The sequence below is a fragment of the Tuber melanosporum genome, assembly GCF_000151645.1.
Source record: "Tuber melanosporum whole genome shotgun sequence assembly, scaffold_116, strain Mel28".
Taxonomy (NCBI): Eukaryota; Fungi; Ascomycota; class Pezizomycetes; order Pezizales; family Tuberaceae; genus Tuber; species Tuber melanosporum.
In genome coordinates this window covers 104,533-129,267 of record NW_003298773.1, presented here as the reverse complement: position 1 = coordinate 129,267, position 24,735 = coordinate 104,533, and the positions used below count along the sequence as shown (strand labels likewise).

General features: G+C 45.8%; 1 protein-coding gene; it reads right to left on the bottom strand.

Annotated features, from left to right (window-relative positions):
* Window positions 1–17,736: 17,736 nt before the first annotated feature.
* On the bottom strand, window positions 17,737–23,278 carry GSTUM_00001695001 (uncharacterized protein; the record flags this gene model as incomplete). XM_002835735.2 has 6 exons in its annotated part: window positions 22,204–23,278; window positions 21,994–22,131; window positions 19,331–21,942; window positions 17,966–19,278; window positions 17,893–17,935; window positions 17,737–17,837 (listed from the first exon to the last, which is right to left on the bottom strand). The coding sequence occupies exons 1-6, from the start codon at window positions 22,722–22,724 to the stop codon at window positions 17,737–17,739; spliced, it is 4,728 nt and encodes a 1,575-aa protein (XP_002835781.1). The 5' UTR covers window positions 22,725–23,278.
* Window positions 23,279–24,735: the final 1,457 nt, after the last annotated feature.

The window sequence follows — 24,735 nt, the reverse complement described above, 5'->3', positions numbered from 1 at the left end:
GGTTGTATGGATGGGGCTTATGCGGTTTGTATCAGATTGGCTTATTTGGTAGCTGATATATTCGGTGTGTGACTTACGGTTCTTGCTTCTATCAATACATGTGTTCCGTTCGGGCCTCGGCGATGCTGGTAAGTGTGCGAACCAGCTCGCACAGGTTTATTATCAATGGATCGTGGATGTGGTAGTCAGGTATGATACAGCGTAAGAATTTAGAGATTGGCCCCAAATTGGCTGTAGGAAGTCTATGCTCCATTCGGCGCGCTAGGACTAGAGGGTAATTTGGACTTTTTAAATTGGGGTCCGGGTTTAAAATCAAAAGTCTGAAAAAAAAAAAAAAAAAAAAAACTTCAAAAGGTGAGGACTTTTGGATTTTGGGAGTGCCAAATACGCACTGTATTTTGGGTGCTGATGTCTGTTTAATCTTTGAGGGGGTGTGTGTCGGATTAAAGTCTAGATGTGTGATATATTATTGATGTGCCCCTTAGAACGGCCGGGGAAGTTGGAATGGAGAATATCGGGTCGAGGTAAGGGCGAACCAATGAAAAATGGCGGTTAGGAAAGGATTTGGGTGGAGGGCATCAGGCGGGTCAGGGGCAAAGTAATAATAATATTATTATTATCATAGAGAATATGTAAAAATTTTGGCATTGCTATCACCTGGTTTAAGATTAATTAATTCTTCACTAATGGTATTCTACAGATTGGTAAGGGAGACGACTAACCTGTCGACTTGAGCATCTCGAGTTCCTTAGATTAATTCTATTATGATACGGCAAAATATATTACTGTCATTACTACTTATGTGTCCACTTCGGCTGCCGTTAGGTGGTGCTGATTATATGATACAGATTTATTTATTTCCGAGAAAGCAATTTTTGCTGCCTGCAACGTTGATGTTAAGCATATCAACAATAAGGTTCCCATTTATTATATACATGATTAGCTACTATGAACATATACCTCAGTGCTAACTCTGTACGAGTAATAGGAGCCGGGTTAGTGCGGGTAGTGCGGGGTACTGTACAGTACAGCGCACAGCCGGGATCAAAGGCAGGATAGCGGAAGGCTAAAGTGAAGACGAATGCACAAGTTGAGGACAAGAGTAACGAACAAGAATTAATATAGCAGCAATACGGAAAGGTCAGGTTCGGGTCCGCCAAATATAAACCCATGCACAATTGTCTGTTCTAATTGCCGGTGAAGGCAATACAATCTCTGAACGACGCTTCGGGATTGGGTTTATTTTCATGACCCTTAGAGTATCATACCACCTCACCCCACGGCATGGATTCGCTCCCCGTTCAGCACTCAGACAGTTGGCGTCGTGTGCGCACCACCCCCAGTTGCACCGTGCGAACCGCAGGCGCTCGGGCGAGAGGCTAATTTTTCGTTGCTGAGCAGGACGGGTACTGTACAACAGCCATATCTCATTTTCCAGCCTCTCAATCATTTGGACCGCTCAAATTGAGAAGAAGAAAAAAGTCCTTCTTTCAAAGATCCCGCGAGGGCTCCTCCACACTTTCCCCTCCCTGGCGAGATCACCCGCACGAAGTGTTTGGGATTCCAATCCTGTAATTCCCTTTGATTCAGCTCCCGTTTTATGTATCGTACAAGGCTAGCGCCAAAAAAAGTTGAGGAGTGTTACCGGTGTGGGGTTTTTTTTCTCCTCTGAGAGCGGCCATGTTCACGACCTTCCGACTACTGATGCAGTGAAAGCAGTTCGAATCGAACCTTCATCGTACTGTATATGTGAATTGGCTTTCTGGGTCCTTCTTCCCCGGCCGTTTAGAACTCCCTATCTGTGTTGCTTGGGGAATTGCCAAGAAAGCCAATTGTTGATGTATTGGTCTTGGCACATGTCTTGTCAACCTTGCATGGGAAATGCCTTGCTTGTCGCTTTTTTTTTTTTTTTTTTTTTTTTTAAACTTCAATATCGCATGCCGAAGCGGCCAACAATTATTCAATAATCTGTGGCACCTAAGGAGTTGGGAATAATTTTGGACTATCATATCAATTTTTCCAAGTTTTTTATTTTTATTTTTGGACGGAAAGCGTGAAGTATCATACCGTAGCATGGTATGATTGTTGCATGCCATTATGCACACCATTCTCCGCACCAACCTCTTTCCCCAGCCTTACATAGAATGCGGGTGCCAAGGACCTTCTGGGAATCAAGCTTTGCCGCTGCGGGTGTAGCCGCGATTACTCTATCCTTGGCAACCTCCCGAATGTTCGGGTGTTCAGGTACGGCAGCCCTTTGTCCCTGCCAAGAATTGGTACCTTTCTAAAGTAACTCCCCCGGGCCCATCGAGAGGAGCAAACGGGTATCGTACACAATTCTTGGTTCGGAAACAGGAACATGATATTGTACAGAACCACCCTCAAACCTTGATTTTAAGGATTGGGAAAATTTTCATTTTTGGAGGAGTAAATTGTTTCCGCATAACTTTTTTTTTTTTTTTTTTTTTTTTTTTCCTTCCCTTTTCCTTCGGATTTCTCCATATTATTATTGTGATGAGCGGGAGGGGGTGGGGGTTTTGTATTTACCCAGTCATTCTGAGCCAGGCGGGCAGGCGTGCGCCGTGCGAGAGCTGTGCTCTGGTACAAGAAGAAATGTTCTGGGAATTTGTGCAGTAATTGCCTCTAGTAGCAAGGCGTTAGATTTTTTTAGATTTTTAGATTTTTATTTTGTCTCGACTAAGGGCTGAGTTTGCGGTGATCTCTCCACCCTTTTCCCAGTGGGGGAATTTCAACGACCTGGTGTATTTCTCTCGAGTTCTAGCACCGCTTGCGGCCGTCTGCCGGGTAGGTTCTTGTGTGGGGGCGGTGATATAATGCCTGTAGAGGAAGCGGAGGAAGCGGAGGAGGGATTTAGATTTTGAGCTATTATAATCATCCAATTTCTATAACATGGTATAAAAGATACCCTTAGGGTTGGTGGGCTGAGGAACTCGCGGGTACTCTTCTTAGTTTTCTCCACTCCCCATGTACGCACGCATTCCATTTGGGCACTTCGTCGACATACGATATTGTGCATGGGTTGGTTGGGATGTTCATGCTTCTTAAGGCAATAGCCCGGGGAATTGATCGAAGGGAGAATGGGATGTTAGTTGATGATTCGCAACGGCATTCTTCGCGCGGAGCTGGATTGACGGGGTGAGTGTCCGAAAGATCGTGGACGGCGGTGAACCCGTTGATGCATCCTTATGCTACTTGAGATTGATTAAGGGGTTTCAAGGTTTGATGGCCTCGTGTGAAAAGCCTACAGTATTGGATATGTCAAAGTATTCAGAATACCGACCGGGCATTGGTCATCACGTTCATTCCTTTGAGAGACATGAGGTGGTTTTGAGCGGCAGCGGGCAAAGGTTAGCAGAGATGCTTTGATATACGCCCAATACACGCTATCAATCGATCGAATTGCGTGTCTCGGTGCAGGGTTCTAAAACTCCTTTCGAGAGCAAGAGCCCTCTGGAATGCCTATCATACATATTATGATATCATATCATATCGGAATCGAACTGCTCGTCGTCAGGGCACTGGGCGACCTTGGAAGCGCCCTTGCAGGTATTGGCGTGATATCATATCACAGTTGGGAGATTGGGAGACCTATCCCGTGGACCTATGATGAGACATGCTGATTCCGGACCCTCCGAATCTAGTATATGCATCCATTGGCGAGACAGCGATCAGTCGGCAAAATACAACCTTAACTTAAAAGTAATTGGCTGGATACGTAGTATTAGTAACACTAACGGGGTATGTCACCTTCCTTTTGTGGAAGGTCCGGAATTTGCATGTCTCATCCCGTCCACGGGATAATAGCTGAAACACGTTCCGAATGCCCGGTTCCTATTACCAAGTATCATAGTTTTGCAACTTAGGATCATGCACTGTTGGGGGATAGTAGGATCCATTGGGTGACCGAATGAGAGAGACTGAAAAGGGAAAAATGCTACAGAGCATTACCGGTATCTGTCACACCGTTCACCGTGGGGTTAATTGTCGAAAACACCTTCTGAGACGGCGAGCACGTGCCAGTATCTGCCGTGCCATTTTGAGCTGTATCGTGGCCAGCTGTTGTCATTTGTGCTCTGAATATTTGGAGGCCAGAGAGCTGACCGACGCTTTACGCCCTGGACTTGAGTGGAGGGTGCATATTCCCTGGGAATTTAGTCCTTGGTATCATAGTGGTTTTGCATCACTCGATGGGGTAGACAGCACAATATTTTCTTTTCGGATACTCGTATACTAATAAGTATATGATAGGCATTGGCCCTTCGCATGGGTGTAAGGAGGGAAATTTGGACCCTAGGTGAATAGGAGGAGTAGATGCGTGTTCGGGAGACTAGATGGCAAACGCTTGCCTCTGCCTCTGGGCAGCCAGGTTCTCTTGTTCCCAGAGGAGCTTCTCTGGTAAGCCAAGAGCAGAAGAGTGCTGCTAATAACCCGTCTTTTATAGTTTAGAAAAAATTTACCAAAGCTATTCTATCCGGAATCCTATTTGTAGTTCTTTTGATTTTAAAATTTCTTCACTTTAGTCCTTTGTCGTTTTTTTTTTGATACACGTTCGGTATAATATCACTCGTAATATACAGCTATAGGAAGGACTTTCTTTACACCATGGTGCTCTGTGATTTCACCCACAGGCCGATTCAGCGCAAGTAATTTTGTTATGGGGAACAAAGTGGGGGATACTGGGCAGTGAGGGTCCAGGAGAAAATTCCAAGTTCCAATTTCAGCTCATTGGAGCTTGGAGATGAGCTCCGGGATATAATGTCTCTCTGTTCACCTTCGAGTGGAACCTTGACTATATAGTCTATGGAATCCAATGGTGGACTTGGAAAAAGCTGACGGTACTTTAGTTGGGGATTGTGGAAGGAAGAGAGAGGATGTTTTAGCTGATTATGGAAGTTGCAGGAGTCTAGTGGATCGTTTGGAGGCGCGGTGAGCTGTTCTGGAGCTATGATCGTTCACGGAGAAGGTTCTCTAGACATGTCTTTCCTTTGGTATAATGGGAATGTGCTGGATGATGAGAACTTGCATCGAGGTACAAAGATACGCGTAGTGATACATAGGTGGGTCAGGGTCCTTGTATTATGTCTTTATATATACTCCTATTTTTACCGATAGTTTAGAAGAAGTGGTAGAAAGAGATGGCGGATCTTATGACTGCACCTGTCTTATCATACCTTTCCAATACAGCACAGAAGTCCAAAGAGAATCTTCCCGCTCTACTTCCGCGCAATTCGTCAACCACCCAAGAGCCTTTCGTCTGATCCTATAGCATAGATCGTTAATCACCAGGTTCAAAAGCTAGTGACATGCTTGTTTACTCATCCTTATACCCGGGCATGTCCCCCTATATATATACCTGGCCCTCGTCCTCTCCCTAGCGTAGGTGCAGGTCAGAACGGATTTTACAAGTGGGCGGTGGAAATAGTCCTTTCATTAATTGGTCGCATGTTTTTTTTTTTTTTTTGTAGGATATTCGTATCAGTAACACATAGCGCAGTAGGCGGATCATAAATTGCGCACAAGTGCGAGTAGATTTGCCAACACAAAGCGGGAGAGTGCTAATGTTTATGACCTAACTTACTCATTAGGCCTCCGACTTCCAAGTTGGGCATCACAAGTGCTGCGCAGCAAGATAAGGAATAATCAAGCTAGGGAGGATAGGTGTAGACAGTTGCTTAAAGGAATAAAAATTTAATAAGCTATATGACTTGAGAGAGTTGAGTAATCACACGAGTGATTTATTGTGATAGAGTATTACTGGTTTCTATGAAGCATCGGGGGTTTTCTTCCTAATGCTTACTAACTTGCAGGATCCTTTCTTTTTACTTTTGCTTTGGATCATAAAATTTTCATACAAGTTCTGGTGGAAGCTTGTTTTAGAAGAATGCTTCCTAATCCTGCTCTCTAGAAGGCTACTTTTAGCTATTCTGAGTCACCAGTTCTTAGGCATAGAACGAAGGAGGCCTTTTTGGTATAAACTCGGATATGGACACACATATTGGGAGTGGGAGCAGGTTAGGGCAAGCTTGGCGAGATGGGAAAGGTGGCCTGAGTGAGTGGTATATAAAAGTAGGGACTGTGGACGGTGTTTAGAAGATAATGAAGCAACGAGCTCTCCTCTCACACTGAATCCCATCGTGTATACCCTTTTTTCAAAACCTTGAGGTTCTGTTGTAATTAATTAGCGTAAAGCGAATATTATATTTTCTACTAGTTGCCATATATACCGTGCTTTGTTGAAGAAATGAGTTTCCAAGGGTGAGGGGGTGGTGCTTAGAGCCAATGGCCAAAGGGTTGATGTCCCCTACAGTGGCGATAAGCGCCAATATCCTGCATTGCTCTAGATATCTGGGTATTTTATGTGATATTTCTGTATGAAGAAGCGCTTTTCCCTCAAGAAGGTAGGTTTCTTTTCTTCTTTTCTTCTTTAGAATTTTGAGAGCAAGCGCCGACTTCCTCCACTTAGGTTATGGGAAAGATCAACAAAGATAACTGTCATATAGTAGAAAGCGGGGATGCACCGTAATATCACTACCTCCACGAAATAGCGCTGACAATAAACAGGAACTGGAGTAATCAGGGAACGAGGGTTCAATAACGCGGGAATCATGTCGGGTAGAATGGGGCTGTATAGATCGGCGAGGGCCCTAGTGGAGTGGGGATGAGCTCCATGAGTAACACTTGGCCATTCCTACCAAATAGTCAAGTTATGATTCCTAACTCCATTTCCCCCCTTTAATCTTCTGCCCTGTACCGCGGTATAGATCACGCCAAAATATGCTGCTACTGTCTTTCTGGTAAATGAAAGGATGACACTACACAGTGTCCTCAACGTCTCAAGGTTAGGCCAAGGCTGGGCACGGCGTGCTGGGGCTCTCAAACATCTAGTATGGGGGGAGCCTACATATCCCTATCATAACTTCCTGGTTTGGGTTGAGTCTGGCAGGCCTATATGCTATATAGCCCTGACCCATTTGACAACTTTCGTATCCCAGGGCGGAGCCGGGATTGGCATGACCGTTAGGCCACTAGCCATGCCTTTCCCATTGAAATCAGCCAAGCTAGTGATGTCAGAAAAACATCTCACCAGCTCTAGGCCTTCTCGAAGATAGCTGGTGAAACTTGCTATCTCCTCGTGCCCCAGGTGTGTTGCTCAAAACAAGGTAGAGTAAGCCGCCTAGCTATGTCAGTATAATCACTTCCTACTATACTTCACCAGTTACTTATATCTTCGCTCTAGAAGGCTTTGCGCGTATCGAAGGCTAAGTTGCGAGGGTCCACACTCCGGCTTTTTTTTCTCATATGGTCGTGTTGAGGGTAACTGGATACGAAATCTGATGCGGGATATAAATTGTCTAAAAAGAATATCGGCATCAGAACTATCCCTAGGGGGTGTGATGCCATGCCAGCATAGGGGCTCAGCATATACACCTGCGCCACCGTTCAGAGAAATATGTCACACATTTACGCAGGGCATCATAAGTTATTTGGTTTCTGAAGTTTTGTCAAACGAACGATGAAGCGAGACCCCACCCCACCACATCCCTCGGAATCCTCAACCCAACTTTGGCCCCACCGCTCTAACAACCCCCGTCGGCTACCAAAGGGAAAAGACGATATGTATGAATCGTAACAAACTTGCCCGTCCGCCTTGGGAGCCGGGCGGGCAAGATTGTCGCTATAGTCCATGTTTTGTGGATGCCCCGACGCCTTACGCCCGAGAGGTAAAGCATAGGTCAGACTATCGCCCTAGGCGCCTATTGTGATATGGTAAACCCCTGCAATCGGCCTCAGCCCCCCTCGCGGTACTTCATAATATTATTACGCGGCTAAATATACCGCCGATGATGGCACAGCACTTACTTATTCATTACTCGGAAGGTGATTTTGATTGTAAGCCCACCAACTCAAGCCCCCGGTGAATTGTTCCTCTCGGTGAATGCTTCACCGTCCTATGGCGTTGGGCATACGGTTGCTACCCTAGTAGTGCTCCTTAGGCAGTGCGCTTAAAGCTGTCACTACGTGGAGCATCGGGTAGAACTCGGGGGTTTATTCCTGGGGAGAGGGTATTCACAAATTAAAACTTTGAGAATCCTAGCCTGCTCATTCATGCCACTTTTTATCTAGTTTTCAGAAAGGATATAGGCATAACTGGAGTCACGAAGTGTCACTAATGCAATCTCCGCCGTCTCCCCGCGTGCTGTATCATCCTGGCAGTCCCTTGCCATCACCGGTAGTCCTACCCCCGCGCCCAGGAGCCACTGCATCACCCTGTAGGGCCCAGTGTCACAGCGGAAGATGGCAGTCGGGAGATATCACTACCCTGAGCAGACTCCCAATGGGCGGTCCAGTCCCTCTGGTGGCCTTGGCAATCCTCACGGAATCCCTAGGCCGTTGAGAGCGCTGTATACCCCATTTCCTTTTGAAGACACATGAGCAATTCACTTTGATGTCGCTACCCTCAACGTGAAAGCCGTGTACGCGACATCTGAGCCCACTCCTTTCTGGTGTGATGGTGAATGACCGGTTTATCGCGCAATTTACACCGGTGAAGAAAGCAGCGGATTCGGCCTGGTCTGCGGATGCCGTGGGGGTGAGGAGAAGCGGTGAGAAGGAGCGCGGGGGTGATTGGGGGTGGGAGGGAAACCTTTGTTTGAATCCTGGAAAATTTATGTAGAACACGCTGAAAACTGTACTACTTGTATGCCTATCTAATTTCGTCTTTATAGTCTTTATAGTCTTTATAGGAGTCTAATTCCCTTCGATTGAAATATATTTCTCCTCGTCCCTTATCACTCACTAATTTATTAGATTTAGGTTTATCAGCCAAAGATCCTAGTCCTTTTCTACAACCTGTCTCTTTCAGTACTAGCCCTACTGCTTTTGTCGTTGGACTATAGGTTATCATACCATACTTGACGTTTTCCCATCTCTTCGCCCTTGTCCTAACTTCGTTACCATACCTTATTCCACTGGGGCATGCACCTTCCTCACAGTTCGCCATACTGTCCTTTCGTTTCCTTCTCTTCCCAAGTTTTCACGAGATACAGACCTCTGCTTGTTCTAGTTTTCTCTTCGTTCTTCCACCTGGCTGGCTCGAGGATATAAACCCATTTTGTGTGCATGCAGTATACAATCAAGCTTTTTTCCTCTTCCTCCGCGCTACCCTCCTTCGCGGCTGGACTATCATGGGTTGGAATTTGCTTTGCTGCTGGTCGAGTAGACTACTCGACGACCAGGATAGACCAAATGCGTCGCCACAGGTACCAGATATTAGTCACTATCTCATGGCTACCGCGAGTCAACTAATACTGGACGCGTTCTGTCATCCAAGAAATCTCCAATCTCCTTAAACCAGCGACCCACACGCAACAATACCCCAGGCAAATTGTTTCAATGGCGTTTTCTTCTGGGCTAACATTAGCCAACTGGAGCAGAGACACTATGAAGATGTTTCGTTCGCGGGAGTCTCTGCGGGGCGGGGAGTTGTGTGTGTGTGTCGGGGAGGGGGGGGGGGTTAGGTTATGTGCTAGGGTGGGCTTCTGCTGAGTGGTGGTATGGTAGCACTCTTAAGTACGACAATATTATGATAATTATTATGATAATTATTATGATACTTCTCCAGCCCCGTTGATCTGATGCACGAGTGATTGGTAGTGATCTACGCATACGACGTGTATGATAGCTTGGGTTATGTGTCCGGGCACTGCAATGGACTATCATAAGAAAAAGAATGCATACGCTCGCGTGGCTTGCCATCGAAAGGAGCGCCATATGACGAAAACGCCCCATTATCCATCACTCGTGGGGGTGTTTAGCTCGCCGTAATTATGATCATATTATATAAGCATATTCTATACGTTTTGATTGGCCGGTTGGTTCCAAATCTTCATTTCGCAAAACAAAATCAAGTGGGGGCGTGCCAAACACCCCCTTATCATTCTATTTGGCGGAGAGGCCTTGTTTACGCCAAAAACGACACAGTACTCAAGATGTGAGATCCCAGGTCTGTCGAGCTTCGGGCGGTTTGCAGGGGGCATTCTGATTTTGAGAAGACGAGTTATAGTATGATATCGTGGAAGTCAGTTCCCCCCAACGAGGTGTACTGTATTTATTACCTTGGGTGGTTGGGGGGGGGGGAGGTTAGGACTATCCTTACATTATTGGAGGGGATACCTTCCTTGAGCGTTGCGCATTATGAACCGCATTTCCTATCGTGAAATGGAAAAACTTTTTTCCCATATAAATTTTTTATAAATTGAGGGGGTGTTCGGCATTACCAGAAAATATGGTATCATGCATTTTGTTTTTCTATGATAATAATATTATGAGCCTGTACCAGCAAAAACCTGAGTATCGGACGCCTACCTCGAAAAATTTATTTTGCCTTAGCCATATAGTTCAACATGTAAAGTATATGTACGAGGCTATCTTCAAAATTTGCTGACACCCTCCGCGGTGACAACCATGCCGACAATTTTGGATTGCTGATACCTCAACAACTACAATTTATCATGAGGTGAAAATAAAGCATGTTGTTAATAAGAGATCAGAAAGCAGTATACAGAAAGTAAAAAATCCTAAAACTTAGTTTGCATCCCTTTCTGATCCTTTACCTGCTGCAGCCTAGAAGACATACTATCAATATACTTATTCCAATCCCTCAGCACCAACTTATCCCATTCCTCCCTAACTGTGTTTATCATACTCTCCATTGTGCCTGGAAACACTGTGCGAGCTTTGATTCTCTGTTTCATGATCCTCTAAACATTTTCTATGGGGTTGAGATTGGGGGAGGATATGGGCGGTGGATGTACTACAATTCCTAATGTTTTTTTAACCTCTACCAATGAAATCTTTGTTCTATGGTATAGTGCTTGGTTTTAAATATAAAGAGCTTCTGTTCTTACATTGTAGCTATCAAGCCCATGAAATGCAGGTGCCACAATTGGTTCCAGAACCTGATCAAGATAATCTTGACAGGTTAACTCTCGACTCCCCCTCCTCTCCAAAACAACCAATGGCAATTTCCAATCATAGCTGATAGTACCCCACACCATCATAGAACCATGTCCACTATAGTAGTTCCACTGAACACAGTTATTGTGATAATGTTCGTTCGATTACTGTGTGACCTATTTAGTGCAACAAGAAGAGGTATCAAATGATGACTTATCAGAGTACATTAATCTTCGCCAATATGTAAGTGGTTTATTGTGATATTTTATCGCATACTCCTTTCACTCCTTCTGACACTCCTGAGAAATGAATGGCTTCTCACAAGTCTTGCATTGGGAATAATCTTTTTTTCCCAATGCTCAATAAATTGTAGTTGCTGATACACAAAGTCCCATTTCCTGACCAAGTTTTCTCCAGCAATCCTTTCTCCCTTCCCAGTTCCTCTGAAGCAGGTATATCAAGTGCCAGATATCTTGCTGTGTTAGAGCTAGTGGACATTCAGAGCAAGTATGGTTGCGCTATGAGCATTGCATTTTTGACCACAAATTTACTGATGGACGAGGAATACTGGTTTGACATGAGACTTCTGCCTGCAAAATACTAGTATCTAATAGAGTAAGGACTCTTACTCTTGTAGGAGTAGTCCATTCACTTCTTGGACCATTGTGTGGTAGCATGGAAGGCATTTGTTTAGAATGGTTTTTTGTGGAAAAATCGGTTGCGATGGTCAGGTGTCAATGAATTTTGCAGATAGCCTTGTACAGCATCTTGGACATACCTTAACGAGCTCTGTAGCTCATTTTATAGTTGAAAATCTCTAAATTCTTGAAATTTACTTTTTACTATCTAAAATAACTTTACATTCTGGTGTATCTTATTAAAGAAAAATATTTGTGTAATGTCAATTAGTTGTGAAGCTATTTCAGTTTAAAACTGTTACATATTTTTTTTTGGAAAATTATATGAATGCAACATCTTTGGTATGTAATAATGTTTTGCTTATATAATTTATTTTGGCTATTATGAGGTGTTTGATATTAGAAGTTATAATTCACCCTCTATATATTTTAAAGATTGTTGCATATTATTAAAGTTTTTTCTTATGTTGGAGTAGTATTAGTTCAAATGTGTCGCAAATACAAAATGACCGATATCTCAAAACTTATTTGGTGGGTTACTTGGATTGCAACACATTTTTCTCAACACAACACAAATGGCCGATACTCAGGTTCTTGCTGGTACTATACAGTCGTGTCCTGAAAGTTTTCGTACCCCTGAGGTGCAACTCCACAACACCTTATCACTACAACAACCCTCATCACCATAGCCCCTCCACATAACCTAAGAGTAAGAGAAGACCTGAATAAGGAAATTTATACTCTGTATAAACATACAGATATGGGATATGACAAAATTCCATGCTCCGTCACTCCTATTTTCCTCCCACATAGTTTGGCAATACCACGTCAACTATCGTGGGCCCTCCCCACTCCCCTCTGCCCCCTTGATGGTTTCTGCCTAGGGGCACGGTTAACTCTTCCATCCTCTCCCACTTTGGCCTCGCTTGTCTCTTGTCTGCTTGATGGGGGAGTTATCTGGGCTTGCCCAGTAGTCCTGTCCTGCTAATAGGGACTCGCTTAGCTTTGGCACGGTCGGCTTCCTCTCCTCGCTTCCGGACGGCGCTGGCAGTGGTGGACGTCCTTCTCCCCACTTGCACGATCTCCGTTGGGGAACGTCTCGGCTAGTAACTTTGGGGTCTGTCTCACGGTGAGATTTGACCATACCCTCTTAGTCGCTCGGTTCAAGTTTGGTTGCCTTCCTCACCTCGCCCTTCCACTTTCCTACTGCCGGTGGGATCCCTTCCACTAAGTGACGCTATCTCTCAGAGAACAAGGGACTACATGAGAGACACGGTAATACATCAGTTCGGTCTACAGTCGGGTTTGCACTGGGGCCTTTGGCCCTACCTCCACTTTCTACTTCAGTCATATCGGCTCGCACCCTACTGCCTCCCCTTCTTGGCTGGTACCCTACTACCTCCCCCCTCTGCTACGTGGTGTTCCGGGGTTTCGGCCTGCTGCCTGCCCGTAGTCGATTTTTGGCTGGCATCCTACTGCTGGGCGGCATCCCCTCTGCCTAACATCCACTCCTTGGGCCTAGCACTGTAGCCTCTGTTCTCGATTAGTGGGCCATGGTATTGCACTACTTCTGTGGCTTAGCCGGTTGGGGGCGCTCGGCCTTAGGGCTCGTCGCTGGCCGCTCACTTCGGGGGCGGTTCTTTAGAAATGGCAAATCTGGTGGTACGGTGAGCAGTTGTTATTTTTTATTTTTTATTTTTTTTGTGGCCCTTATGGGTCTAGTAGTTTACAGGATAGAGTTTTTCCTTATGCTTTCCTGCCTAGCTTGTTTGGTTTCCTTCCTGTTGGCTACGTGTAGTTAGTGGGTGGGGTTTTCTTTCGGGCGAGGAATCTTCTTTGGCTTTTTGTTGGCTTCTAGGCGAGACCCTTTCGCGTTCAAGTCGTGAGGCCTGCAGGCTGGGCACCTGAGTTGATCGCCCTTGGGGTGTGTGCAGTTGGGTGCATACCAGAGGGTCTTGGGGGTACGGGTTTTCTCTAGGTCCGGGGTGGAGGGGTTTTCTTAATGCCATAGCTAGCGCTGCATGCGATGTTCTTGTACCTTAAACAAGTAACTAAATGATTATAAAAAAAAAAAAAAAAAAAAAAAAGATATGACAAAATTCTAAGTCTTTAGGTGTATTCAAGTCAACTGTTCAGTCTGTGGTCTAAAGAGCTAAATCTAGGGGTAGAAACACTTACCATGTAAAAAGAGGTGGAAGACCAACCAAGATTACTGACATAAAAAAAAAAATAGTGGAGTTAGTTATTGATGCTGAGCCTCATTTAGCGTTACGCGACATTACCAAAAAAGCGAATATTAGTCTTGGTAAAACCACTATTGATAAGATCATATCAGAAGCTGGTTTTAAGATTCTGATACCTAGGAAAAAGCCTTTTTGGAGAAAAAGATAAAAGGAGAAAAGAAGGGAGTTTGCTAGGAGAAGGAGGAACTGGAAAGGGGCATGGAATTGGGTTGTTTTTGTGGATGAAGCTACCATTGTTTATGATCCAAATCCAACAGGCAGAAAGGTCAGAGTTAGACCTGGTGAAGAGCTGGAAGAAAAAAACTTAAAGCCTAGCTTTAAGTCTGGAAGACCTAGCATCGGAGTATATGCTGCAATGATGAAGGGAGAAAAGACTGAGTTAATTCTTGTGAGAAAGAGGAGAGAGGAGGAAAGAACTGGCAAAAGAGACAGACTTGGCATAAACTCTCATCAATATTCAACTGAGATCCACCAGCCTTACCTTATTCTTTTTAAAGAGGATCTGGAAAGACCTTCTGACAATATCTACCTTACTGCAGACAATGCTTCCTGGTATGGTGGTGAGGAAAATCGAAAATTGGAAGCAGACTGTTTTAAAAAACAAGGATTATGGCAGTGATTTGGACTATATTGACTTAGGCAGGGCAAAGATGTAAAGATGAATTTCAATATCCTAACTGGAGAAATATTTTCACAAAGAACAACGATAGGGAATAAAATAAAATGGGAAAGACTGCTATGACCCAAATGCGAGTAACAGAGGAAAGAGAGACAGATTGGATAATAAACGAAAACAACTAACAAGGGAAAACAAGCTGCCTTTTATCCTCCCCAAGATCATACTGATCTGCTTCTACATACTTCCAGCGTATGCTGTGTTCTCTATTACATTCTGTTAGGAATACCAGAAACCGATACCTAGGAACCACCCTAAGTAGGGTAACCCCACTCGGAATCGGAATCTCTGGTCTCCAACACCCTCCTCCAGCTCCCTTACGGAGCCCGCGCGTCATCATATATATTAATCTCAGTTGCGTCCTGTGACTATATTTCCACAAAGTTGAAGGTGTTAGAATACCACCATATACGTCATCGCCGTCTGTCTGACCGGATCCTGTTCGCAGGATATATGAGAGGGGACCTTTGGCTAGGCCTGGGAAGTGGAACAGAGTAATTCCGTCAACTACTCAGAGAGTTACATGGCTTCAAAGACATGACACCTTTGGCATAGGCCATAAGTAACGGGACGATTTCGCACAAAAGAGATGGTATCAAATGGTAAAGGATCTCTACTAGAGACCAATACATTTACATCTACCAGAAGAGTCTAGAACTCCAAAAGACACTACTAAAGAAGCCAACGAACTTCACAGAATATTGCAACTGGGTTTCGGAATATGTCGTAGCCATGGGGTGATTCTCAATACTACAATGGTTACTGAAACCTACTACCCAGAGAGCAACCAAGGGTTGTCAACCGAGGGATTAATTACCAGCCCAGTGGAGTGGCTTCCTGCGAGTTAATAGGAAGTTATCCAAAGAAAATCTATCAGTTGGGTATGGAGTTACAAAGGATTGGAGTCAGACGACCTACGATGGTTGTAATGACGATCACCTTTGCTGATATAGCTGTGGATAAAACTGATCATTTTATCAATGGCGAAGACAATTGGAGCCAACTCAGTTTGACTTAAGAACTAGGCCATAAGTCTAAAGACTCTGCTAATCGGGATATTACTATTAGGGATAGCACGCTTCCTAAGAAGAAATATCGTAATTACCGAAGAGGGTGTGATGGTTTTCTGGGTCTACAGGTGTTTGCACCTTGGAAGAAAACTTGACGTCGCAAATTACGATTGAAGAAGTACATAGTTGTATGATAAATAGATGTAGTCTGTGAACACTCAGATGCGGAATATAAATATCGAAGTGCCTTCCAAGCTTTAGACATCATCAAGCAACGGAGAAGAGACCTTAACAATATAATATTGTTTTTATGATTCTACCCTACTTTACCTATTTTACTTCGCTCCTAGTAGTCATAAATGAAACGAGTAAAGTTTGAGCCTTCCTAGACAATCTCCGTCTACAAAAATGAATCTCGATTGGCCTAGACAACCTTGAAGTCTATCAAGTTGTCTCCGCCTAACACATTCAGTATCACTATTGCCCATTGTGCCGCTTCGGCTGAGGATAAGTGAATTCGACCGAGGGTATACTCTGGCCAAGGACATTCAGTATTTTTATATGATAGGGGTAACGCCCTAATATGGAGTCATCATAGGTATTGTCGCAGATGTTGTCACATATGGTGTTTGATGTGGAGGGCTAACCAGTAGTCAAACATTGAGGCGTCGGAGTAGTTGATACCAAAAGGATTAGGGTTGTGTGGTCATTGCCATAAGGGAAATGTGCGGTGAGCAGCCAAGAAACACTTCTGTCCAACAGACTGTGGTTACAAAAAACTTCCTTGGCCACCCAACTCACCAGATCTCAATCCTATTGAGAACACATGGGCACTACTCAAAAGAGCCCTTATCAAGTGATTCTCCAGACTGGAAAGAAGGCCTCATAGTGCAGCTGAATTGTTTGAGGGAGCAAAGGAAGAGTGGGATTTAATTCCCCAAGTGAAGTTGGATGGATAGATAGATAGGATGCCTGAGAGAATGCAAGCTGTACTGGATGCAAATGGAGGCCATACAAAATGGTAATAATGTTTTTTTATTGTCTACTAGCAATACTATCATGTTTTCTTTAATTGAATTCTTTACATTTTTTTTGAAACTTTTATGGTTGGGGGTTGTGGTTGTGCAGTTACCATGCGAGGGTATGAAAACTTTCCAGACACGACTGTACAGTACAGGCTCATATTATCATACATAATATTATTTCTCAACAACAGGCTATTATCTGAGAGAATGTGACTGTTAATATAAGGGTTGTGGTGCAATCAGGTTTCACAATTGAACAAAGATATTATTACGGGTATATTTATTTCTTAGCATCTATTATATTTTAGCCACATACCGAACAAGCCCTTGTATTAATTAACTTAATATAAAATAACATAAAAAGGTATAAAAATTCTGTCGAACAGTTGACTCATCCGTCAAAGTCTATGAAATAGCTATCATTTCAGCAGTTTCTAGGCCAATCTATGATACCGTACTGTGCGCTAATTTCTGGTGAAGGGAAAAAATATCTGTCGAACTCATACGCACTAACTTAGTGGCTATGGAGGGTCCCGTTCTCTGGGAGCCAAGAGGATACTGAACCAACTAGAAGGGTTCGACGGGTTTACCCTTGATATGTACCGTACCCTGCGCCATACAATGTATGAGAGAACAACGCATACAGTGAAAACTCGAAGTATCGAGAGGTGTACTGCATTGCACAGAGTTCCCTACTCTGGAAAAGGGTCAAAAAAAACACGGCAAAAAAAAGGAGCTGCTTAGCCCCTCGGAGAGACGAAAAAAAAAAACAAGAAACACTAGAACATATGCGCTAGAGGGGCAACTCCAACGACATAGCACGCAGCTCGATCATTCAAGTTTTTACGGTACCAACACCCAGGTCACGACAGACCAGACTGAAATGAAACTCGTAACTTTAGTCTTATGATACTACGGTATGCTAGCAAAATCTGCCCTATTTCAAACTCCAAATGGACTCCACGATTACATCACCAATACCCCCCCCTCTTCTCACCCTCAAATACAAATCGATATCCAAAAAGGACAGGAATAGGTAGGAAATAAAAGGAAAATGAAAACAAAACGAAAAGACTAAAAAAAAAGCGCAGTAAGAATACACAATCGAAGGGGGATACTCTTTATATGGGGGCAAGGGTTATAGGGGGAATGAATCAACGTAAGGAATCAAGATTTATTCCAAAATCTAAACCACTTCTTCTTCTTATTGGCCTCGTATCCTTCCTCGGCTACGTTGGCGCTTCCGGCGATGGTTAGGAAGACTTGATCTATAATATCATTAGTAATGACACGGAATGGGGGGGAAAGGGGGCAGGAACATACCAAGCGTAGTCTGCGAAACAGAATAGTATTCCAATCCCAAGGCCTCCTTAGACTCTTCCAGTGCCTTGAATACCCTATTGACACCAGTACCGGCGCGCCGCGAGGCTCCAGTGGGTGTAATATCACTCTCGTTTTCATCCTCCCCACGCCAGATTGGTATTGAGTAGCGAACCTGTCCATGAAAACTCCGCTGCTCAACAACAGCGCCACGGAACCTACGCAGGACCCAATCCTTCACATTGTGCATTTCCGCCTCTGTACTTGCGGGTGCAGACTTAAGGACAAGGTGGATGTAGTACCCGTCGCCCCAGCGCTTCCGGAGGTCATCGCTGGTTCCGACTGCAAGCATTTTCTTCGCGAGGATACCAGCACGTGAGGCAAGGGCATCAGCTTCCTCCATTGAATGGGTCGTCAGGACAAGACTTCTACCCTTTTGAATGCCGGCGAGGGTCTTCCACATGGTACGTTTCGCTGCTGCATCCATGCCCGAAGAAGGTTCATCGAGGAGGAGGACTGTTGGATTTCCCATAAGGGCAATGCCGAGGGAGAGCTTACGCTTGTTACCACCGGAGAGCTTCTCGCCCATGCGGGTTTGGAAAGCCTCGAGACCGACGGCGCGGATGACCTGGGAAACATTGTGCTCCACGTCCTTGACACCACGAATTTGGGCGTAGAAACGGAGGTGCTCGGCAACCGTCATACGGTCCATCGCATCGAATTGCGGGCAGACACCGAGGTGAGATCTTGCCTCCGCGCGACGTCTGGTAACAGGAATGTTTTCCACAAAGACTTCTCCACTGTCAGGAGCCATGTCACCACGAATCATGTTGATTGTCGTGGTTTTACCAGCACCATTGGGTCCGAGAAGGGCGAAAACCTCACCGCGAGCAACTCCGAAAGTAACGCTCTCTACAGCAACCAACTTGCGTGAGAAGGATTTGGTAATGCCGACTACACGAAGGCCATCGTTTGAGGAGGTCACTCTGGTGATTTCATCATTGATATGTTGCTTCTCGGCACCAGCTGCTCCAACGTCGGGTTCGCTATCGGAATTGACGGTGCTCACTCTTCTCCACGGCAGCGCAAGGCGGAAGCGACCGCTATCCCACCAGAGAAGAAGAAGGAAATAACAGATCGACTGCATAATGAGATAGAGAATTGGACCTCCATATAGAGTAATTTCTCCGGGGTTCGTGGCCCATTCCTCGCCGCGACAGGAGATAGAGAAGATATTCAGTGCCAGAAATAGAGCACGAGCCAAACTACCAATCGGCAGAGGCACTGAGAACGCAAAGTGAACAATATTGATTTGGTCATCCATCTCCGATGCAGGGGCGTAAGTGAGCACCGACGTGAAGGCGATAAAGTAGAGTAGGAACATCACGGCTAAACCAAGGATTAGTCACAATTATTTCGGAATCGAGGGCTCACACCATACCTTGAACACCAGCAACGATCGCGAAAGCGCTCAACTGACCCTTAGCCATGAGAGAGACGTTATAAGCCAGCAAGACTGACGCGAGCCCGTACAGCAAGAGTACAAGGAACAAGTATCCAATATGGAACCATACATCGTTCGTGCTCGCAACATAAATAATTGTGCAGATAACACTAATGATCAATACAGCGACAAAGTCAAACGCAGTATAAGCAAGCCACAACGGGAGGGCCCTGACACCATTAGAGTAATGCAAAGCACGAACATTGCGGATACGTTCGACGGTAGGGTAGAGTGCAAAGAAGGCCGGGAAAGCGGACAGAGCAAGTCCCATATAAACAACAAACTGCAATGTAAGGCCCTGTCCATCGGACCAAAAGAAGTCGAACTCGGCGTATCGCGTGACAATCCTCTGGCCAAGAAGAAGGTTATCCACCATATTCTGAGCGATGAGCGCATTCCTAACATTACGATTACCCTTGAAGGCAATTGTGGCATTTGTTGAAGGATCTCTCCCTCCTAGGTAGATTGCACCGGGGGTGACATTGTGATAGTTGATTTTAATGTTACGTTCGAAATCATCGAGGGAGTCCACAAAGTGCAACGAGTCGTTAAAGCTCCGCATCAGGGTCTCGTTTTGCGTGCCGCCAATATCCGCAGGAAGTATAGTGGAGGCCAGGGTTTCCAGAACCTGGGCCGGAAAGTTGCTCCGGGGCCCAAGTGTAACGTTGAATTTGGTGTTGAAAGTTAGCCGTTCCACATCGGCGGTGCTGGTCTGGTCTGCATTGGAGCACGAAGCCTTATCGTAGTCCTTCAAGAAGATCATGGTCAAGCCGGCAGCGAGAATGGGAATGGCGATAGCCGCGACAATCGGGAAATAGTTCCTTTTGAAGATGACGAGACGCTTTCGGAACATGACCCAAGTCTGTTTGAATATCCCAAGCCTCTCGCCGGCATAAAGATTAACATCCTCGGATTCTTTCTCTGCTGCCTCGGTGCTCGGCGATTGCCTGAGTTGCTGATCTTGAATATCCGCCGTCTCCTCGGCGACCTTGAGGAATACATCTTCGATGGTTGGCCCCGATACATGGTACTCATCGACTCCACGTGTTTCGAGCTTATCAACCAATTCGCCAGCCGATGTAGAATCAGGAATATTGTAAACGGTCTGATCATAAAGTCGCTTGGCTGAAACGCCCGAGACTTCGGGAAAATAACGCGGGACATGAACTCTATAACCGCCACCCATTTTGGCCTTTAATGCTACAGCAGATCCCTCACACTTGAGTGTACCTTTGGACAATATTGCGATATGGTCGGCCAGCAGGTCAGCCTCGTCCAAGAAGTGAGTGGTTAGGATGATGGTGCGTTCTCCTCTGGCGGCGAGGATGATATCCCAGATCTTACGTCGGCTAAGGGGGTCCAATCCACTTGAAACCTCATCAATGGCGCAGACATTGCTACCACCGGTAAACATGATTGCAAGTTGAAGTTTCCGCTTTTGTCCACCGGAGAGAGTGCTGGACTTGGCCTTTTTCTTTACCAATAGATCGCAGTCGCGGAGAAGCTGATGGAGAATTTCCTTGCTGTCTCCCTCACACTTTAGTTTGTTCCAGATCCCGACGTGCTCCTCAACCGTCAACTCATCCCAGAACACGTTCTTCTGGGGACAGACTCCTATACCGCCCTTTTTTCCCGTATTGATTCGGATTTCTCCTTCGTCGACAGTGGCCAGTCCGGCGATGGCCTCGAGGGTTGTCGTCTTTCCGGATCCATTAGCGCCGAGAAGGACAAGGACCTGTCCCTGGCGGATATCGAGATCAAGTTTGTTCACAGCTGTAACAGTCTCTTTCTTTCCAGCCGCAAGCAAGTTACCCAAAATACTCGGCTTATACCTCTTAGTAAAAGCTCGAATCTCGACAGCGTTTTCGGGGGCGATCAAAGCTGGATTAGAACTCCTGTGTCCAGGAGATTCGGTCCCGTAAAGCCATTTCTCAACGTAAGCAGCACCGATGGCGAACCCAATGATCTGAATAATGAGGAAAACAAACAAAACAATAGCTGGAATAGTCGAAGCTTGGTCAGGCGGGGACTTGGTGAGCGAAGCAGCTTGACCTTTCTTCTCGAAGCGACCAAGAATGACAGCCATCAGGACAAAGTTGGATGAAGGGCAAATCAAACTAAGAATGGCGATAGCGCCAGAAGAAGATCCGTGGCACACTTGGGCGCCAATGCCTAAAACAATGCTAATTAAGGTAGTAGATATTCCTGAGAGTTGTGTCCTCTTGAAGAACGAAGACGCAAAGATGGAGAACGAGGCGCAGGAGAGCCCAGTTAGAATGAACCAGACTAAAATGATACCAGCGTTCGTAGTAGCGAAGACTCCTCGAGCCATCGTAAGACCCATAACGACCCATCCGCCAGAGTACACCCAGGAGAATGAGAGAAAATAAGCCAAGATCCTCGCAGATTTGGAAACGCCCATGGACTCGAGAAGGGCGGATATTCCACGTTCGCGCTCCAGAGCTTGGAAACCAGTTTGATGGTATATTATACCCACATGGCCAAGGAAGACAGCGACACCAATATATTGGGTGATACCAGTCATGTAGCTACACCGTAAAATTAGAATTGCAAGGTTATAGGCCATGGTAGCGTCTTACTCTCTACGGATCTTATCCTCACGCTCCTTTTGTGACAAAGAGGTATACATGTATTCATCGACCACAACATCCCCACTTCCCTGACGAGCCCGGCCGGCAATAGCCCTATCGATAGCATACTGCAAGGGCATCAAGAACCTAAGACAATGTTAGCCCCTGAAAAACGAGAGAAGAAAAGATTCGTTAGTGGAGGGTAAATATCAATCATACGTCTGAACATCGTTGTCATGATCCTTAACATTGATTTTGTTACCATCTAAAGAACTATCACCCCTAAGTGTGTAATTCCAAACACCATTATCCGAGCTAGCAGGACTATCGTCGAAAACGGCGGCGGAAAAGCAAGGCGAACTCCCCCTTAAAGTCTGCTTGCACTCGATCCGCAAATCCTCATTCTTCTCCAATATAGCCACCTGTATGCCCGCCGCTATCAAGGGACTCGCAATCCCATCAATCAAGTCCCTCACCTCCGATCCAAGATTGTTGTGAACAAAAGCCAATTTCTTATCCGAGTGTGCAAGTAACTCCCTCTGGAGATCCTTGACATGTGCTGGTGTGCCGACACCATAGGTTGCCGGTGGAACAAACAAGTTCCTCGCATACGAGATGAAACCAATGAAAAAGATGGGCAACACGACAGAACGAAAGATTGTGGCGAGTGGATGTCGCAGAAGTACTATGCGGACATTCTTCTTCCACAACGCCCAGGTCTGACGACCCAAATTCCCCATTGTAAGGAAGGAAGGAAGTTTTGTCGAGGAGAGTGACGATCAATGATGGGGCCTAAAAAGGCTAGCTACGGTAATAATATTATGGTTGGATTTAGTTGGGGATCGGTGTTTTAAAGTAGCAGCCGGGTATTGGAGAGGTGGGGAGAAATAGAGTAAGAAGGGAAGGGCGAGAAATTATGGGCACGGGGGCAGTAGGGTGGGAGGGATAGATGATAATAATATTATGATAGTACTTTAAGTGCTCGCACCGTGCTCAAGTGTTTTGCGGGGCGTGGGGTGGTACCTTAGGGCAATAATGGAGCTTAGAATTGACTGGGTACTCGCTGGGGTGCCCCGCCCGTATTGGGTGGTGATGTATGACACTATGGTAGCACAGGTAGAAGGGAAGGATGCGAACTGAAATAGCGGGAGACGGTAAAAATAAGCGTCAACGAGATGTGGTTCCAGCGGAGGAGCTTGCTTCCCTTTCGGAAGGGTTCCGAAGATTGAAGCGACAAAGGGGGATTATATGAGCCCCGGGATAGTATTGTACTAATATTCCAGTACCGTAAAGGGTTGTTGGTACAAGTAAGAGAACTGGATTGAGAGTTGGAATAGTTGTGCTTCCAAACGGCCGCCTTGCGAGATGCTGATATATAGCACTTGAGTAGGTGTCCCCTCTGTCCACCTCTTGCAGACTTCCCGACGATTGGCCGCAATATGTGCGGTGGGGCGATGCCCGTCTCGTATTCCCCCCCCCCCTCTAGAGGGAGGATGTTCGAAGGGGGAGGGCGAATGGCGTAGAGGCGTTTCAGGCACAGGCCTATTATCGTGCAATGTGCTCGTACAGTACCGGTACCCAAATTGACTGGTAGCCCGGTTAGAAGACTGCGAGAGGAATAACGGTATGAGCAAGGGTAACTCTGTCGTAACGGTATTCTTGAAAGTGATCTTTTGCTATCGCCCCCCTTCCGTTCTCTTCTTGGTTGTGACAAGTACCGGTACTGCCGCCGCGTGATAGGCTTACCGTAGATTACATGTACGGGGATGGTATCATATGTCTAGGTCGCTTGGAGCCACAGGGGGCGCGATGAGCCGCTGGCTATAAAAAATCAACGTGTTGGGTGTCTTGGGCACCATCGAGGATTGACTCGCTGCCCATAAGACACCCGAGTGGACCGGTAACAGATTATCCAAGAAATGCCACAGCCGCAGATGGCTGGACTTTTTTTTTTTTTTTTTTTTTTTCCTGCCCAGTTCTGGCACAATGATCCCTCTCTACCCCTGGTCACACTACCGGTACTGTATGCACAAAGAGCCCAGCGAACAATATCAACTCGCAGCCGAGGATGTTGGTCACAACAAAGTTTTTAAGCTGTTCTGTGTTACTCGCACGGGGGCTGTGTAGGAGGGCACCGGTACTCTACCACTAACTTTATCAGTAAAAAAACCCCATTCGGGCAACCGAGACGCTTGACATTTTGCCCAGGACCATTCGAGTGGGTAAAGAAGAAGAAAATAGTGAGGAAGCACCGACTTGGTTATCATACAGGTACTGCCCCGTGGGTGACGCGTCCATGCCCTTTCCATATTTTCTGAGGATCATGAATCTCACCAAAGAATTAGACTACGGTAGGGCTCACCATTGTCCAAGGCACTCATCAAGTTAGTTGGGACAAGTGCTTCTCTTGGCGACCGTCTAGTTAAACCTCGAGCGCCCAACCTGCAGCATTCGAGTGGGCTATGGTATTACAGTACGAGCACCGAGAGGTCAACGTTGATTCAGCCTCAATTACCAGTATCAACACATTCTCGCTTAACTACGGATCCCCTTCCGTTTGAATTTCCTACATCAAATCGTGGCTTCTTCGATCGGCCATGCTCCGCGAGACAGCGAGTGATGCGATGCGAGCGGCCGATCGCTTGGATACGGTATCTACTCGAGTATAGTACTCGAGTAAAACACGGCGCACCGGCACGGTGCAATACAAGTACTGTACTGTACCAAAAGATGCGGTACGGTTGGGGAACC